Source organism: Myxocyprinus asiaticus, chromosome 1 (genome assembly GCF_019703515.2).
Source record: "Myxocyprinus asiaticus isolate MX2 ecotype Aquarium Trade chromosome 1, UBuf_Myxa_2, whole genome shotgun sequence".
Classification (NCBI taxonomy): Eukaryota; Metazoa; Chordata; class Actinopteri; order Cypriniformes; family Catostomidae; genus Myxocyprinus; species Myxocyprinus asiaticus.
Window position 1 is genome coordinate 7,515,236 of NC_059344.1, and position 19,747 is coordinate 7,534,982.

The 19,747-nt window shown below is 41.9% G+C and overlaps 2 protein-coding genes across 11 annotated transcripts in view; one reads left to right on the forward strand and one right to left on the reverse strand.

The window, feature by feature from the left end:
• LOC127449012 (myeloid-associated differentiation marker homolog) overlaps nucleotides 1-12,595 on the forward strand; it is a 137,638-nt gene extending 125,043 nt beyond the window's left edge. Inside the window, exons 4-9 of one of the 5 annotated variants that reach the window (XR_007898633.1) lie at nucleotides 793-895; nucleotides 6,165-6,229; nucleotides 10,501-10,562; nucleotides 11,645-11,909; nucleotides 12,086-12,305; nucleotides 12,446-12,595. The gene's annotated coding sequence lies outside the window, so the exon portion shown is untranslated. Of the gene's footprint in view, nucleotides 1-792; nucleotides 896-6,164; nucleotides 6,230-10,500; nucleotides 10,563-10,642; nucleotides 10,849-11,644; nucleotides 11,910-12,085; nucleotides 12,306-12,445 lie in introns of those variants that run through there. The other 4 variants (XR_007898634.1, XR_007898635.1, XR_007898637.1 and 1 more) reach the window with 4 other exon arrangements.
• LOC127448952 (leukotriene B4 receptor 1-like) overlaps nucleotides 1-19,747 on the reverse strand; it is an 88,726-nt gene that overhangs the window by 54,134 nt on the left and 14,845 nt on the right. Inside the window, exons 2-5 of one of the 6 annotated variants that reach the window (XM_051711970.1) lie at nucleotides 19,277-19,381; nucleotides 18,502-18,697; nucleotides 13,127-13,288; nucleotides 12,625-12,662 (exon numbers count right to left, since the gene is read on the reverse strand). The exons of 1 other annotated variant lie outside the window; for it this stretch is intronic. In XM_051711970.1, coding sequence (XP_051567930.1) covers nucleotides 12,625-12,657 — 33 coding nt within the window. In that variant the 5' untranslated portion in view covers nucleotides 12,658-12,662; nucleotides 13,127-13,288; nucleotides 18,502-18,697; nucleotides 19,277-19,381. Of the gene's footprint in view, nucleotides 1-12,624; nucleotides 12,663-13,126; nucleotides 13,289-18,501; nucleotides 19,058-19,276; nucleotides 19,736-19,747 lie in introns of those variants that run through there. 4 more of the 6 variants (XM_051711997.1, XM_051711954.1, XM_051711980.1 and 1 more) reach the window with 4 other exon arrangements.

Genomic DNA, 19,747 nt, shown 5'->3' on the forward strand with positions numbered 1-19,747 from the left:
GGAAAACAGACGAGACGTGTGAACGTTGTAAAACCTGTCAGAGTGTAATTACGCCCATTAAAAGTTTCACCAACGGATAACAGACATATCGCAACCTGCAGAAGTTAAATACCTCTGTATGTGTATATTTACTTCTTCATCAAGATGTCATGTGTTAAAGTGAGATGCTCATTGAGATATTTAGTACATATTTCAATGTAGTAGTAGTATCCAGTGTTGCTAGTATGTGTTAATGTTGTCAGCTACTTTAAAGTTCAAACGAACTCAGTGTGAATTTAAGAGGTAAAGTAATGTTAATATTTACTTGATTGTGTTATAACGATAGCAGTTTTGGTGAGTGGTGACATTGCTACCGTTTTCCTTCTGTTTTAAGCCAGTAATGAAGTAAATCTGTCAATTCACTGAAAAGTTTGAATGTAGTCTAAATACATTTATGATCGCATCGCGCGTGTGTGAGAGACAACAAACACTGTGTATACTGTTAGAAATTAAATGTACATAGTTGGCAACCATTGCCACCATGTACAATGACTGGTGGTATGGTAAATTGACAGTCACTTAATTTGTAAACAGATTACAGCACAACTACAATAGGCATACACATCTGACTGTTGAGGAGTACTTTTGTATTTATTGGATCAGAAAAAAATATATGTATATCAAAGGTGTGGTGTGCAGTTACTGATCTCTCAACAGAATGGAAGTTATTAATTAATGTCCAATATTCCAAGGTAATAGCTCTGAGATATAATTGACAATATTCTTCACTGTGTCCAACTGTACTTCACACAGCAAATGACCACAGCATTGCATCACCTGTGAGATCATGAGATGGCTGAAGAACCAGGAGTTACAATCACCAGATGGTGGGGTATGGAATTAAACCCAGGGACAGGTAAGCAAACAGAGGCAAGACATACAGAGATTGGATTTGTTCTTACTAATTTGTTTTATGAAACCAAGTTCCAATTCAGTTCATTTTCATTTGTATAGCACCATCTCATACAAAAGTAGTTCAAAGTGCTTTACATAAAAACAAAGTAAAACAGGAAAAAGTTAATTAGAAACATTCATGCATACATACACATAAATACACATACAAGCATACAGTGTAGGGCTGCAACTAACGATTATTTTGATAATTGATTAATCTTCGATTATTTCTATGATTAATCGGATAAAACGTCATGGTTACTGGTGTAACCTCCGTTCCCTGATGGAGGGAACGAGACGTTGGTGTCGATGTAGTGACACTAGGGGTCACTCTTGGGAGCCCGAGACACCTCTGGTCTTTGATAAAAGGCCAATGAAAATTGGCGAGTGGTATTTGCATGCCACTCCCCCAAACATACGGGTATAAAAGGAGCTGGTATGCAACCACTCATTCAGGTTTTACGCTGAGGAGCCGATATAAGGTCCGACCATTTCAGCGGGTAGTTCAGCGTTGTGGCAGGAGGGTCCAACGTCTCGTTCCCTCCATCAGGGAACGGAGGTTACACCAGTAACCATGACGTTCCCTATCTGTCACTCACTCGACGTTGGTGTCGATGTAGTGACACTAGGGGTCCCTATACAAAATGCCACAAGGCTGAACTGTGTTACGTGAACTGGCGGTGTGTGGTGGGCAGACTTGCTGTGTGCCTCATAGCCAGCACACCAGGTCGACACGTAACCTCCCCCAACACAGTTATGAGTGTTGAACGGCCCTTTTTGGGGACAAGTCGACTACCCAGAGATAGAGACAGGCTTAACCCAGTCGTGGCCTCTTTCCCCTTCTCTTTTTCCACTCCCTAAAAAAGAAGGGGGATTATCTGACTGGGCCACCAGGTCTAGTCGGGGGTGTCCCTCCCAAGGGGAGAACACCGCGGAGACCACACCTTGCTCCAAGAGAGGAGGGGATATTTAAGTGGAAGAATACATCACATGGTTTTTCCAACCATGTGGAGAGCCTTCAAGGTAGATCCTGCCCAATGGGGGAGGAGTTACTACAACATGGAGACTGGGGCAGAGGGGCTCTGCCCGAGGAAGACGCAGTTTGCCAGCAGGGAAATGAATTAGCGGAAGATATAGATCGCATGGGGATAGCCTTACAGGGAACCGCCACATGCGGAGCACCTACCCCAGAACAGGACTCTTAGTTAGCATGTGTACTGGGCCGGCAGCGAGTCTCTCCGAAAACTCGACTGCCACAGGGCTCGGAGGAAGTCAACCAGGGAACAACTTTTGTGAACACTACTGGGAATTAACAGCGCACGTCTTCAGCTCAAAAGGAGGTGGAAGGCACTATGTGCAAGCGATACACCCGGCCGGCTATCCCGGGCTTATCCGCTTGTGTTGCGTGCCACTACCTGGGACGAAACCGGTTCCACCCGGAGGTTGTAGAACCTTGCAAAGGTGTTGGGTGTTGCCCAGCCTGCTGCTCTGCAAATGTCTGTTAGAGAGGCACCTCTGGCCAGGGCCCAAGAAGCCGCTACACCATGGGTAGAATGGGCTCGTAGCCCTACCGTGGGCAGCATGTTTTGGGCGAGATATGCCATAGTTATGGCGTCAATGAGCCAGTGGGCGATCCTCTGCTTGGAGACAGCGCTTCCTTTCCGCTGTGCACCAAAGCAGACAAAGAGCTGCTCAGAGATTCTAAAGTTCTGCGTGCGATCCAAATAGATGCGTAAAGCGCGCACCGGACACAGCAATGACAGGGCTGGGTCTGCCTCCTCCTGGGGCAGCGCTTGCAGGTTCACCACCTGGTCCCTAAAAGGAGTGGTGGGAACCTTGGGCACATAGCCCGGTCGGGGTCTCAGGATCACGTGAGAATAGCCCGGACCGAACTCCAGGCACGTTTCGCTGACAGAGAATGCTTGCAGGTCACCTACCCTCTTGATGGAAGTGAGCGCAGTCAGGAGGGCAGTCTTCAAGGAGAGTGCCTTAAGCTCGGCTGACTGCAAAGCTCAAAGGGGGCTCTCTGTAGACCCTGAAAAACTACACAGGTCCGATGAGGGAACGAGGCACAGCCTGGAGGGATTCAGCCTCCTGGCGCCTCTTAGGAACCTGATGATCAGATCATGCTTCCCTAAGGACTTACCGTCGACTGCGTCGTGGTGTGCTGCTATGGCAGCAACGTACACCTTCAAGGTGGAAGGGGACAGCCTCCCTTCCAACCTCTCTTGCAGGAAGGAAAGCACTGATCTGACTGCGCATCTCTGGGGGTCTTCCCGACGGGAAGAACACCACTTAGCGAACAGACGCCACTTAAAGGCATATAGGCGCCTCGTAGAGGGAGCCCTAGCCTGAATGAACGTGTCTACCATCGCAGGTGGGAGACAGCTTAGGTCTTCCGCGTCCCATCCAGGGGCCAGACATGGAGATTCCAGAGGTCTGGGCACGGGTGCCGGATAGTGCCCCTTCCCTGAGAAAGAAGGTCCTTCCTCAGGGGAATTTGCCCGGGGGGAGCTGTCGCGAGGAGCGTGAGGTCCGAGCACCACGTCTGGGCGGGCCAGTAGGGTGCTTACCAGGATGACCTTCTCCTCGTTCTCCCTGACCTTGCACAGGGTCTGTGCAAGCAGGCTCACTGGGGAAAAATGCATATTTGTGAATGCCAGGGGACCAGCTGTGTGCCAGCGCGTCTATGCCGAGGAAGGCCTCGTCAGGGTGTACCAGAGCGGGCAGTGGAGAGGATTCTTGGGAGGCGAACAGGTGCACCTGTGCCTGTCGAATCGACTCCAAATCAGCTGGACCACCTGAAGGTGGAGTCTCCACTCTCCCTTGAGGATAACCTGTCGTGACGGCGCGTCCGCCGAAGTGTTGAGGTTGCCCAGGCTGTGAGTGGCTTGCAGTGACTTGAGGTGCTGCTGACTCCGTTGGAGGAGATGGCGGGCGAGTTGTGACATACAGCGGGAGCGCAGACCGCCTTGGCGGTTGATATATGCTACCGCTGCCATGCTGTCTGTCCGAACTAGCACGTGCTTGCCCTGGATCAATGGCCGGAACCTCCGCAGGGCGAGCAGAATTGCCAGTAACTCGAGGCAGTTGATGTGCCAACGCAGCCGCGGACCCGTCCAGTGGCCGGCGGCTGCGTGCCCGTTGCCAACAGCACCCCAGCCCATTTTGGAGGCGTCTGTCATGACCACGACGCGCCTGGAAACCAGTTCTAGGAGAACACCTGCTCGTAGAAACGAAAGGTCGGTCCAAGGGCTGAAAAGACAGTGACAGACCAACGTAATGGCCACGCGGTGTGTCCTGTGGCGCCATGCCCGTCTCGGGACTCGAGTCTGGAGCCAGTGCTGAAGCGGCCTCATATGCATCAACCCGAGCGGGGTGAACCAATCACCGAGCCGCGAGGGTTCAGGGAAGAGCGGTGAAATCCACTCTAACCGACGCTCGCGGCTGCCCGGGAAAGCATGTCGTCATCTCCGCGTCAGCCTGTGACTGGGCGATCGACCCCGAAGGGAGGAGCCCAGCTGAGGCTTCCGACTGGACGAGCCCGCTCTCCGATGCCGCGCTCGAGAGCTCATCACTTTCGCGGACTCTGAATAAGAGGTCGAACTCGCCGTGAGACGAGCCGGCGGACTCACCCGGAAGCCCGATTGGGGCAGACGAGCGTGCTGGGGAATGGGAGGTCCGCGGGGGGATACCCGGCAGAGGCGGTCCCATTGGGGTCCCCAAATCGCCCCCAGTGCTAGCCGTGCTGGCCTCAAACCCGTGGGTAAAAGGACCGAGGCGGGAGCCTCTGGGGTGGCTCGCTTTCTTACGAAGGCGAGCCGCGACCGCAACGTTGCCATGGACATATTCTCGCAATGAGAACATGACCATCCACGAACGCTGTCTCTGCGTGAGCAGTGCCCAGACATGAAAGACAGTGATCGTGACCGTTAGAAGGCAAGAGATAACGAGCACAACCAGGAATAACACACAATCGGAAAAGCATCTTTAAAAAGACGCGTCTTTAAAAAGACATTCTGTGTGTGCGCTCTTTTAGAGAAACATATACTCTTTTAGAGGGAAAAAATGCTCTTTCAGAAAATATACTCTCTAGTTTTTCACCAGTGCAGAGGAGGGAGAAGCCGCTGAAATACGCTGTCAGCTCCAGCAGAGGTGAATGAACAGTAGTATTCAGCTCAGTGAGCATGACCGTACGGCTCTGAAGAGAAAATCTGAATGAGTGGTTGCATACCAGCTCCTTTTATACCCGTATGTTCGGGGGAGTGGCATGCAAATACCACTCGCCAATTTTCATTGGCCTTTTATCAAAGACCAGAGGTGTCTTGGGCTCCCAAGAGTGACCCCTAGTGTCACTACATCGACACCAACGTCGAGTGAGTGACAGATAGGGAACTGAAATTTTATTTCCTGTAAAATATGATATGATATGATAAAGGGCATAAGGATTTGGTTTGATTTACTGAATTCACGATTCTATACTCTCACAAAACTTTGAACAAAGACTGAATCATGAAAAGTTATGTTTGGATTTATTATTATTATTATTATTAGAAACAGTTCCTTGTAAAACTTAACATAAAGTGCTCATCATTAAAGAGTAAAATGATCCATAGGGCATGGAGTGGGACAAAAAATCAGCCCAGCAGAGGTGACACGAGATAGAAATATTAATAATTCTGCCCAGCTGAAAAATACATAATTATGTTAGATACATATGCTTGTACACACTGATTACATACGCTCAAGTATTTTAATATTATAGTTTTTAAAATAGTATTTTCACTGATTACATGTTTCTAAACTATTCTTTAAAAAAATGTGTATGGCTTATCCAGTAAAATAATGTTTGCCATAGTGTAAATTTACTAGTGAAATCAGACATTATATGTGGTATTATCAGGAGGACTTTCAAATATCAGCAAACTTAGCATTATTATACATTATATTTAGCATTATATACAGTTTAATATAGTACAATCATCTGTAAACCCTGTGCAAATTCACTCTCACGCTGAAAAGACTAATTCATCCAGGTGCTCACTGTATTACATGCGCTTACATGAGCAGGAGAAAACACTTTGAAACCTTGACTGCTGAGACTTCAGTCTGATATCAATGAAAGCTGTAATTGATTGAAATGTAAGTGATTACATTTAAACTGAAATCATGGTATGATGTTGTAGGAGATAAATAAAAATGATTGTGCTCCCTTTCTCCATTGTGATCAGTTTGATTGACGCAGATGCGCGTGCTCACTGGCTCATTAAAGTCATCACAAGGGAGACTCGTTGCGGTAAGAACAAACAGTTTTGCGAAATACGCAGCTGATTTTGAACTCATAACATCTTTACATTATAAAACAGAAAATACCAGTAAAATGTAAGTGATGCGCTGGAGAGAAACAACTCTCGCGCATCAAACAGCACAAGCACTCTGTAAACGAACCAGATGCAGCAACGTTCCACATTAATCTCTATGATTATTATGATCTTTAAGGTGTTTATAAAATGCTCTCATGTGCTGGACAACTTGGGTCCTATTTTGTCCGCTTTAATTGGTCTCTGCTGTTATCATGCAACACATTTTTCACTTGGCTGTGAAGTGACGTCACTGACAGGGCTTCTCCGTGCTTACTGCAAATATACAACTAATCGATAATGAAATTCGTTGTCGATGATTTCCATTATCGACAATTATCGATTAGTTGTTGCAGCCCTAATACAGTGCATTCAGAAGTTATTCAGACCCCTTCATTTTTTCCACATTTTGTTATATTGCAGCCTTATGCTAAACATTTTTACATTATAATTTTTTTTACCCTGTAATGACTAACAAAAAACAGATTTGTAGTAACTGAAATATCACACTGAGATAAGTATTCAGGCCCTTTGCTATAACACTTGAAATTGACCTCAGGTGCATCCCATTTCTCTGGATCATCTTTGAGATGTTTCTACACTTTGATTTGAGTCCACCTGTGGCAAATTTAATTAATTGGACATGATTTTAAAAGGCACACACCTGTGTATATAAGGTCTAACAGCTGAAAATGCATATCAGAACAAAAACCAAGCCATGAGGTCAAAGGAACTGCCTACATAGCTCAGAGACACGATTGTGTCAAGGCACAGATCTGGGGAAGGCTACAAAAAAGTATGCTGCATTGTAGGGTTCCCAAGAGCACAGTGGCCTCCATAATTCTTTTTTTATTTTATTTTTTATTTTCTCCACTTTTTCTACCCAATTTGGTATTCCCAATGCGCTCTTAAGTCCTCATGGTTGTAGGGCTTTACTGGTTGTTTAGATCAGTGTTATTATCAGAAATAATTAATAATCATTTCTTTAGTTATTAATTAGATTCAATTAATTAATTTAAATATTAACTCATTAAAACCTCATATGGGGCTCCAGTAAATGTAGTGCGCTACGTATAGGAGCGGGTTTGGTTATTAGCAATAATTAATAATTATCAAAGACAATGATTAATTATTAAAATCAATAGAACATTGATGAGAATCAATGTTAGCTTTTTCTAATCCTTTAAATCAACAATTATCAAAGATAATCGTTAATTGTTAACATCGATGAAACATTAATTAAAATGAACACTAGCTTATTGATCATTCAAATTCAACAATCATCAAAGATAATTATCAATTATCAAAAATCAATAGAATATTAATAAGGATTAACATTGACGTGGCACCGCCCTGGAATCAGGGACTAATAACCAGATAGTATAACAGTCTCAATATTAGATTGTTTTCTTAGGAAAATCGACATCCGAAGAATTTCGGGAAAAAACAATGAATGAAGGCTTGAATCCGAGCACTGGCATCCCGTCAGCATGACACAGGTGTATGCAAAACAAACCAAAACACTTCTCTTTGTAATATAAACAACGTTTATTTATGCAGTAATATCAATTAATAATTAATACAATGCAGTCAATAAACTTCCGACTTCCAACTACAAACTAAACAGTGATATGATTAGATATGGAAACTAAAATAATCCTATAACACATAAGGTGTGTGTGTGTGTGTGTGTGTGGTTAGTACGAGAGAGGGAGAGAGAATAAAGTGACGGCCCTAAAGCTGATTTCGCGATCGTGAGAGAGAAAGCAGCTGTTAGTTTATCACTCAGAGACGCGGTGGACGGCTCGTAAACAGTCCCGCGTTCTTTGACTCTTTTATGGATGAACTCAGTTTACCTGTCTCACCTGCGATGGCAAAATTGCACAACAGTCCAATTTGGTTGGACCACAATACAGCAAAACAAATTTGTGATAATTAATATCCTGAGTATTAATAATGAGCGGACATGGTGGTCCGTAAACTGTACAAGCAAAAAAACCTTGAAACACTAGAATAACACACTATAATATTCTATCTCTGCCCAGACGTAAACCTCTTACTTGAATCGCATGAGGACACAGGTAGAATGTGTGTTCCTCCATCCTTTAACTCTGACCCGGTTCCTTGAAGCTCGTGTGATGACGGGAGGCCGTTTCCTCGCTCTGTTGGCGGGCACGGCTGTTGATTCTCGGCGGGCTGGCGGAGAACTTCAGAAATGTAGACTTGATTGAAGATGGAAGAGAAATCTTTAATCTCTTCACTTCTGCAGGCAAACGGATGAAGATGCGGATTGCTCGGCAGTCTCCTTCGGATCCGTTAGAGTGTTCGGTTGAACACAGAGTAATCTCAACTCGTCCAGCGAGATGGAGATTGTATGGCCACAGTTTCAAGTCGGACGTTACTTCCTTGTGCCACATGAGGTTGCACCTGAGAGCAGCGATGAGCTACGTCTATACAGGGTAAACAAAGTTGCTGGAAGCAAATCCTGGAAGCATTTCAGAGGTATTTCTACTCCTGATGATGTCATGGTTTGAGAGACATTCTGTTGTGTGCCTCATCCAATAGGAGTTGAGAGTTTGGAGTTGAGGCTTCATGGGATTTGTAGTCTGTTTTGGACTCCCTTTGTTTGATTTTGGAGTGATTTTTATCAGTATAATTTATGACCTGGTATGTGGGGGCTTGAGTTAGATTTTATGACTGTGTAAGGCCTGCCTTTGTCTTCTATCTGAATACATGAGGCCCAACATGGTGGTGTAGTGACTCGCTTCAATCCGGGTGGCGGAGGACGAATCTCAGTTGCCTCTGCTTCTGAGACCGTCAATCCGCACATCTTATCACGTGGCTTGTGGAGAAATCACATGGAGACATAGCGCGTGTGGAGGCTTCACGCAATTCTCTGCGGCATCCATGCACAACTTACCACGCGCCCCATTGAGAGCGAGAACCACTAATCGCGACCACGAGGAGGTTACACCATGTGACTCTACCCTCCCTAGCAACTGGGCCAATTTGGTTGCTTAGGAGACCTGGCTGGAGTCACTCAGCACACCCTGGATTCGAACTCACGACTCCAGGGTGTGGTAGTCAATGTCAATACTCGCTGAGGTACCCCCCTTTCTTTTTTTTTCTTTTTAATACATTTGCAAAGTTATCACAAATATGGTTTTTGCTTTGTCATTATGGGGTATGGAGGCTGGTCATTCCCACAAAATTATCCAGGAAGTAGCTCTGCAATCCAATGGCCACTGGGTATTCTGGGTAAAAACTTTTAACTTGGACACTTTTAAACTTCAAAATATGCACATTTGTTGGCTGAATTAAAATAGACTTGATAAAACACTTGACATAACATGGCACCAATGGATGATAAAACTATCAGACAGGTAGCCGTGTGAGTAAATTATGATCTGGACAAGTCATTGTCATGTCCATCAATGCAAGTCAGCAGGTCATATAAAAAAAAAAAAAAATTACAATTTATTTGTTTTACAAATTTTTCCTTTAACTACACATAAATATATGCTATGACTTGTACTTGTCTTGGAGAGATGTTATATTTGGCCCAAATCTGTTATGTACACTACCGGTCAAATTTTTGAAACATTTACTCATTCTTTATTATAATTTTTTTTTTTTTTTCACATTTTTGAATAATAGTAAAGTCATCAAAACTATGGAATAACATAAATGGAACTATGGGAATTATGTTGTGTCTAAACAAAATCCAAAATAAATATAAACTGTTTTATATTTTAGCATATTCAAAGTAGTCACCCTTTGCCTAGAATTTGCAGACATGTACTCTTGACATTTTCTCAACCAACTTCTTGAGGTATCACCCTGGGATGCTTTTTAAACAGTATTGAAGGAGTTCCCATCTATGTTGGGCACTTATTGGCTGCTTTTCTTTATTATTTGGTCCAAGTCATCAATTTCAAAAACTTTTTTTAAATTTTTTTTCATTAAATTTTAGTTTAATAATGAAATAAATTAATATGGTGGCACAATTATATTTTTGTCTGCAAAACTTATTTCAAACATTTAAGCATACGTCTTAAGATCAAAAGATTTTTAAGATCATGAGAAACATTTCAGTCAAGTGTTTCAAAACTTTTGACCGGTAGTGTATGTGTAGCTGCCTGTTTCTTTGAGCAATTTCCAACACTGATAACTGCTAATGATAAGAAACTTGCTTACATTTTTTTAGATCAAGCATTGGAACAAGGTTTACGGGGGAGAACAGACACCCAAGAGACAAGTCCATCACTAGTAAGTATCAACTGCAGTACTAATTTTCAGGAGAACATTAAGGGAAAGACCCTCAGACATGTTATAACAGGGTAAACGCAGCTGCAGTTAATACATTTATTAGATGGTTGGTTTGATTTTGGTGTACCAATTGGCAATATTTGTTTTTAGCTACAACTGTGTTTACCTTGCTATGAAACATATGTGAAAAGTGTCCATTGTTGTGAATCCACGTCTTCCTTCCTCTGGTGGTTCTCATTTTTCTGACGGAGGTGCTAAGACATGCATTAGGTGCATGGTTAAATTGGTAAATATTTAATAACTAACACTCTCAAAGCTGACAGTTCTCTGTATTCACATTGCCAGATTGTCTCATAATGGCAAATGTTGGTACAAACAATTTAAATAAAGTTGGTTTAAACTTGTTTAAAGGAATGGTAAATGAAATCCTACTTTTAAGGACTTTTCAGTGAATCTTCAGTGAAACTTTCTACTGTTAATCAGTACAGTAAATTAAATATTACATTCTGGACTGTAATATTATTAAAACTGAATCATTAAATATTTTATTTTGATTAAAACTTGTAAAAGTACAATCTAAACACAAACACTGCCAGTCAAGTTTGAGATGATTTTGATCTGTTTTATACAGTATTTTTAGAGACTTTTTATTTTGTCTTCCAAAATAAAACTGGTATTTTACAATCTTTAGCATGTGTTAACTCTTAATTGAAGGTGTTTGATCGTAATAAATCAGGAAATACCTGTAAAATAATGGTGTTTCTCTGTAAAACTTTTAGTGCCATCACTTAATTGAAGATGTTTGATCATAATAAATCAGGAAATACCTGTAAAATAACAGTGTTTATCTGTAAAACTTTTAGTGCCATCACTTAACTGATGGTGTTTAATCATAATAATTCAGGAAATACCTGTAAAATAATGGTGTTTCTCTGTAAAACCTTTAATGAAAATTTCTGTAAATGTATTGTTTTTGAATGTATTTGAATAAGGATATTTTACTTTAATTTTATGGTTTTTGTTTGGCAGCCACTGCTGCCAGTCATTTGACTGTTTTTTTACTTTTTCTTTTTTTTTTACAGTGTAGATTGTTATCTATATTAACGACTGGCAGCGGCACATGCAACATCTGTGAGCTGTCCTGAGATCGCTGCGATGGGCGGGGCTAATGACCAACTCAAAGAAGTGTGCAATTGGGCGGGTGGAAGTTCGGTATCTGGGGTTCCACTTGGGCCATGGGCAGGTGCGTCCCCAGGTTTACAAAACAGCAGCGATTGCGGACTGTCCAAGGCCCAAGACCAAAAAGGAGGTGAGACGGTTTCTGGGGCTGGCAGGCTACTACTGAAGGTTTGTGCCTAGTTACTCTGACATCACCGCCCGCTGACTGATCTTACTAAAAAGGGGGCCCCTGATCCGGTCCAGTGGATGGAGTCATGCCAGCAGGCTTTTCTAAAAATGAAGTCAGCGCTTTGTGGGGGTCGCTTTTATATGCTCCTAATTTCTCTCTCCCCATTGTTTTGCAGATGGATACATCGGACAGAGGGCTTGGGGCGGTTCTCTCGCAGGAGTTGGGGGTGGAGGAGCGTCCAGTGCAATTCATTAGTCGCAAGCTCTCATTGAGGAAGACAAAGTACAGTACCATCAAGAAGAAGTTTCTTGTGATCAAGTGGGCTCCACCACATGAATGATACCAACGCTAGTATCACCCGTTGGTACCTGGCACTTCAGCCGTTTAAATTCAAGGTGATGCAGATGGGGCGCAGATGGCTGTGGCTGACTTGAAATCGGGGGGGGAGTTGGCAGGGGGCATGGTCATGTGTCTGTCTGCAAAAGAGGCTCGTCACCTGGGCGTCATTATCATTAACACCTGTCTCTTGTTATAGTGATGGTGGAGAGAGACCTGAAAAGGCCGACAAGAGCATCAGTTGGCAGAAAGAGGAAGCAGAGAGAGAGTTGGCTGTGTGTGTGACTACAAATGTTGATGTGAACTCTCATTGGACTTGTCTGTGTGTTTAGTTGGCCACAAAGAGCCTGACGCTAAAAGAGTAATAAAAATACTCACGTTGATTGTTCCACTGCCTCCTGACTCCTCCATTTGACCTGAAATTACGAACTTCGTTACACTGACATTTACATTCATTAGTTGGCAGAATGCTTTCCAGACAAATGAAGTGAATTGAGGGCCTCCATCAGACACAATATCCCCAGGTAAGACATTAAAACAAAAGACATAATGAAAAATAGTCTCAGTGGTTTCTAAGGCTGTAGAAATTTTCTTGAAAGGGGATTAGTCGACATGCTTTAGAAAACCGGTCAATCACTACAAGGATGGTGGTGTTACTTTTTGGGCAGGAGTGGGCAGATCTGTGATGAAGTCTAGAGTGAGATGTTACCAAGGGCTTTGAGGCAAAGGTAATAGTTTTAATAAGCCAGCGGGTGCTAGTGTGGAGGACTTAGACTGGGCACAGTTATCACAGTTCTTCACATAAGTGGAGACAGCAAGATGTGTTTGCCACCAAAACATTTTGAATAACGTGTGTTTGCATAGACTTAGGAAAATTTACCTTTTCTGGTGGGCAGTTATTGAGCAGAGGATGGGTGGTTTGGCCATGCTGGATTTCATCCAAAATTTCCCACCTCACCGGAGTATGTAGAAGTACTGGTGGAAGGAGCGTGTGTCGTGCAAGCGGGATAGCGCATCTGCTTTGGTGTTCTTTGAACCAGATCTGTAAGTGATGGTAAAGTTGAATTGAGTGAAGAACAGGGACCAGCGCGCTTGTCTGGGGTTCAGTCACTTAGCTGACCAAATATATTTCAAATTCCTGTGATCTGTGAGAACTTGAAATGGGTGCTGCACTCCTTCTAACCAATGCCACCATGCTTCATACGCTGCTTTAACCGCCAGCAGTCCATGATTGCCCACATCATAATTCTGTTCAGCAGGTGTGAGCTTGGGTGAGAAAAAGCACAAACCGGGTACAGTTTTGGCAGTGATCCATGATGTTGAGAGAAACTCAAATGCATCGATCTCAACCAGGAATGGTAATGTGGGAACAGACTGATGGAGAATGGGAGCACTCGTGAAACAGGTCTTTAAGTCCTTAAACGCTCACACTGCATTGTTGTTCCATTGCCATCTTTTTGGATGGCTCTAAAACAAAGAGGTGAGGGGTGCAGCAATGGTGCTGAAGTTGTGAATGAAACGTCTGTAGTAGGGCTGCACTATTAATCAAAATAAAATCAAAATTGCGATATGACCTTGTGCGATTATTAAACCGCAAAGGACTGCAATTTAATTAAATAAATACATAGTCTTCGCGCTTCTCTTCAAAGGTTATATACCTGCTGCTCTGTCCTGTTTGTGTTAGTGCATTTTTACAGTGTTTTCTTCTGAGCTCCACAACTCCATCTCGTGCTCAGAGCAACAGGGTAGGATTGCACCAGCTGTGTGTAATGTCGCACATAAGTTGGGAGGTAAAGTTCACACTAAGGGCTTAGTAACAACTAGTTAGTTTGTAACTACATCAGTGCTTAATTTGGTTGCACCACCTGTTCTTAAGGCAAGACTTAACTAGTATGTCGTAAGCTCTCTGTAAAGTAATGTGTAGTCACATAATATGACGTTTATCTGTATTGATCCAATAAACAGCCTTCAAATTTGTACACAGAAGTGTTAAAAAGCTGTGCATTTCAATTTGATCTTTTTACGGTTGATGTTCAAACCTTGTTTGCTCGCGTAATTGTCAGCTGTAATAAATTATATCCCCATTAAAATACGATACGTAATAAAAGGAGATTTGTTAAATAGTATATTTGCCCTGTGGAAATAACTATATATAGGAACTGTATCTAAAATAATTAAGGGGTGATAAATAAATACTAATACAACAGGCTGGAAAAATAGACATTTATTCATTTTAATATCCTATATATATTTTGAATGTGTTGAAACTTGACACCGGGCGATGCACCCTGAAAACTGCAACGTTAGAACTATTTCATGCTGAAGAGCCGCTTAAAAGTAAGTTTATGACTACCAGGCAAACTGCATTAACAGAATTACCTGTAGAGTCCAAAAACATGCAGTATTTCTCAGCTCTCCTGTCACCTGTTTACCTAACGAGAGAACATGTGTTCCCCTCATGAATGCGGAAACTAATATTACCAACATCCAAAAAAATAATAAAAATGAAAAGGCAAGGAACGTAGATAAAGACATAGATATGCAATATTTAGATACTATAATATAATGCATTAATAAGTATAAAATAATATTAAATAAATGAATAAAAATAATTAAATGATGACAAAGAATAAATTATTGAAACATTCACATTAAGTTTAATTACACCAATGTGTTATCAGTTCAACTTCAGTTTGACATTAAGCCTCGTTCTTTACAGGGCTATCTGTCCTAATATACAGTAGAGAATATTTTGTGTAAGCCTACTTGATTTTAAGGCCTCCTAAAAAAATTTAAAAGTAAATATTTTTTGTTTATTTATTTGATTATCATTTAACCAGCCTATAGTATTTTTGTTTGTAAAAACTAGGAAACAACTATGGTATTACCAACAGGGACATTCTGTTAACTGAACAGAAAGCTTACACAGCTGATGATAAAAGGATAAATGATCAGGATTTGTATCGGCTGATCAGATGAAAAGAAAATTCAAGTTGGCTAGGTTTAAAAAAATGATGATGAATATGGGCTGAGACCCTATCACAAAGTGGACAAAAACAAGTACACAGTGGACAGGCACAATATAGATATGAAGAAGAGTGTTTTTTTCTTTCTTTCACTGTTTTATTTATTTATTTGTGGCTGAAATGAAAAAGGTCTGAGTTTCTTTTTTCAAGAGGACTCCTCAGTAGCCTAAGTCTTTTATTGGTACTAGAACATGTGCAAAACATTATCAAATTTGGGTTAAAAATAAAATCGCAATATTTTTCAAAATAATTGCAATATGACTTTTTGTCCAAATCGTGCAGCCCTAGTCTGTAGAAATTTGCGAAGCCCAAAAAGCATTGCAGCTCCTTCAGAGATTTGGGTTGTGGCCAATTCAGGACCACTTGGACCTTTGTGTTCTCCATCGCTATCCCTTGTGCGCTCAAAATATACCCCAGGAACAAGATTGTAATGCAATGAAATTTACATTTCTCACCCTTGGCATGCAGTTTATTAGCAATTAGTCACTGTAAGACTAGACAGATACGCTGGGTGAGTGACTCGTGAGAGGATGAGTAGATCAGGATGTCATCAATGTAGATTATCACCCACCTATTTATCATGTCTCTGAACACTTCATTTACAAACGCTCAGAAGACAGAAGGTGAGTTTGCAAGGCCGAAGGGCAGCACCTAAAATTCATAGTGCCCAGTGTTCATCAGGAAGGATGTTTTCCACTCGTCTCACTCTCGTTTGCGAATGTGATTATAGGCGTTGCGGAGATCAAGTTTGATAAAATATATGTAAAATCTACAGAATTATATACAGAATTATGCCTGAAAATGCTCTGATACACTTTTATTGCCTAGCATTCGTAAAGGACTGTCTGAAAATTCCACTTACTGTGCTAAAACATTGTCACAAGCATCGTCCAAGCATTCAGTTGACTTATGCCTATTATATACACCGATCAGCCACAACATTAAAACCACCTGCCTAATATTGTGTAAGTCCCCCTCGTGCCACCAAAACAGTGCCAACCTGCATCTCAGCTATTCTGAGATGCTATTCTTCTCATCACAATTGTACAAAGCAGTTATCTGAGTTACCGTAGATTTTGTCAGTTCGAACCAGTTGACCTTTCTCATCAAAAAGGCATTTCTGTCCACAGAACTGCTGCTCACAGGATGTTTTTTTTGTTTCTGGCACCATTCTAGTAAATTCTAGAGACTGTTGTGCGTGAAAATCCCAGGAGATCAGCAGTTACTCAAATACTGATACAGAAATACTCAAACCAGCCCATCAGGTACCAACAATCATGCCATGATCCAAATCACTGAGATCACATTTTTCCACATTCTGATGGTTGATGTGAACATTAACTGAAGCTCCTTACCCATATCTGTGTGATTTTATGCACTGCACTGCTGCCACAAGATTGGCTGATTAGATAATCGCATGGATGATTGTTGGTGCTAGAAAATCCTGGGATATTCACGCAAAACAGTTTCTAGAATTGACTCCAAATGGTGTCAAAAACAAAAAACATCCAGTGAGCGGCAGTTCTGTGGACAGAAATGCCTTGAGAGATGTCAACAGAGAATGGCCAGACTGGTTCGAACTGACAAAGTTTACGGTAACTCAAATAACCGCTCTGTACAATTGTGGTAAGAAGAATAGCATTGTTCGGGTTGGTGCTGTTTTGGCGGGATGAGGGGGACCTACAAAATATAAGCAGGTGGTTTAAATGTTGTGGCTGATCAGTGTAGAAGTTATATACAGAAAAACTGTAAAAATACATTTTCAGATTCTGAAGGTTGTAGTAGGCTCCCAATGGGATGACTACAGGTTAGTTCTTGCAAACCATCTCACATATGTGGATACAGTATACAGTTATCTTAAAAATAAGTCACTACAATTCACCAAAATGTTATTTAACATTCTGAAGGTTGAAGTAAGCTGCCAGTGGATAGAATGAATTACTATGACAAATAAAAATAAATCAATCATGTTTTTAATTTTAACTGCTCAATGAGGACTTTAAGACATTACAGACCTAACAGCATAATTTTCTGTTACAAGATATTTTTCTGTAAAGCTGCTTTGAAATTATATGTGTAAGTGAAAGTGCTATACAATTAAAATGACGTGAATTTAAATGACTTTACTAGATTGTAGTAGGCCCCTATTGACTTACCTATGCCTGACTTACCTCAAGTCATATATTTTTAGTATGCATTATATTATGTATTATAATAGTATTCAATTACTTTAAAAAAAAAAAATTAATCAAAAAAATTCACCAAAATGTTATTTTCACATTCTGAAGGAAGTTGTTTCCTGGTGTATAGACAGACTTACTACAGGTCCAATTATACGGGTACAGCCTTCAACTATTTTAGAAAAAAATCACTTAATTCACCAAGATTATATTCCTTATATTCTAAAGGCTGTAGGCTTCTAGTCGTGCTTAAACTAGAGGAGCATGCCTAACAATGCTACACTTAGCTTTGTTCACATCGCAGGGAAAATCTGAATTGCAACTGTTTAAACTGCAAGTTATATGTGGCCAGATATGATTTTTATATGTTCAGACTGCAGTCACTTTTGCTAACACGTCCACATTAGTTGTCACAGTAATGCATACTTGCGTATGTTCACCATGCATGAGAGTTTAGCAATGAGTGTTTTGCCATTGATAATGTTTTTCATGAGGACATTATCAGAATATGAACACATTAAAAGGGAAAGGTGGCATACCTGCTCTGGGTGAACCCATGATTCCCTTCAAAATGTGGGAGCACATGTTCCAGAATTATCTCTTAGTGATAGATGTTGAATGGGAGAGATGGTCGGAGGCCAGAAAAAGAGCTTTCTGTTGCATTGTCTGGGCACTGAGTGTCAGAGGATATTTTACACGTTACCACAGACAGGTGATACGATGGCTACTGCTATTACTGCTTTACATACTCATTTTTCGCCCAAGCTGAACGTGGTTATGGAATGGCACACGTTTCGGAAAAGAGTACAACAGGCTGGTGAGTCTATAATTCAGTACATTGCCACATTAAGGGAACTCTCGACTACTTGTGTGTTTGTAAATGCAGAAGACGATTCGTGACCAGCTGGTGGAAAACGTCACTAATCCACACATCCGAGAGAGACTGTTGCTACAAGAAAAGTTAACGTTGGTGGATGCTGTTACAATTGCACAGCAAATTGAAGCCACAGGACAAAATGCTAAAGTGATGATGAATACTCAGAACTTACCTGTGCAGATGGTGCGACTTCAAAGAGATTTCAAGGAGCATAGACGCGGGGCAGTGGAAGTTAGAACGAGACCAGCTGGCTCATGCTCGGCTGCTCTGTCAGCAACTTCTGCTGCATGCACCTGCTTCCGCTGTGGCTCAGAGAAGCATCTAGCGAATGCTCCAGAATGCCCGGCAGTCAAAGCGATCTACAAAAACTGTAAGAAAAAAGGACATTTTGCACGGGTTTGTAGAACAACGCAAACACACACAATACGTGAAGTAGTAATGCCCGAATATTCACTACTGTTATTCCAAGATACTGATTTAACCACTAAAATCCAGTGTACTGTTGATGTTCAAGTTGGTGCAATTCAGCGACCTGTTAAACTGATAGTAGACACGGTCGCTTCAGTTTCAGTTCTGCTTAAGAGAACATATGATGAATACTTCAAGGAAGTGCCCTCACAGTCACCTGCAGCGAGATTAGTCACATACTCTCGTACTCCGATTAGTGTGCTCTGCTGCATGCATGCAACAGTAGTAAAAGACTATCGCAAATGTTCTGTGAACTTCTACATAGTGGAGAAAGGAACTGCATTATTGGGCATGGATCTCATAGTAGCCCTCAAATTGCGTAGTGAAGGAGATTCTGCCTGAATCATGCCCTTCTGAACCAGTGCTACAGCTTTCAGTCCAAGCTGATCCACCCTCAGTAGGGTGCATTACAAACTTTATGCATAAGTTTAAAGTTGCAGAGGCTGTTGTACCAGTGCAACAGAAATTAAGGCACTTACCATTCTCAGTGAGAACAGCTGTGTCTGCTGAACTGGACAGGTTACTCTCTGCTGGAGTTATAGAACAGATTGATGCATCTCCCTGGGATTCACCTATAGTGGTGACTGTAAAAAAGACAGGCGTGTGTAGTGTGCATAGACCTGAGAGAGCCGAATAAAGCTGTGATAATAGACAGCTACCCCTTGCCTCACATGGAGGAATTACTGACTACTTTAGCGGGGTCGACAGTCTTCTCTACGATTGATCTCAAGAGTGCATATCATCAGGTGCCTTTGCACCCAGAGAGCCGCGATCTAACAGCATTCATTACGCATGAAGGGCTGTTTCGATTTCGCAGAGTACCGTACGGTCTAGCCTCAGCACATTCTGTATTTCAGAAAATGGAGTGTATTCTCAAGGGCGTGCCAAATGTGCAGAACTACCTTGATGACGTTATTTGCTTTGGACATACAGAAGCCGAACATGATGCT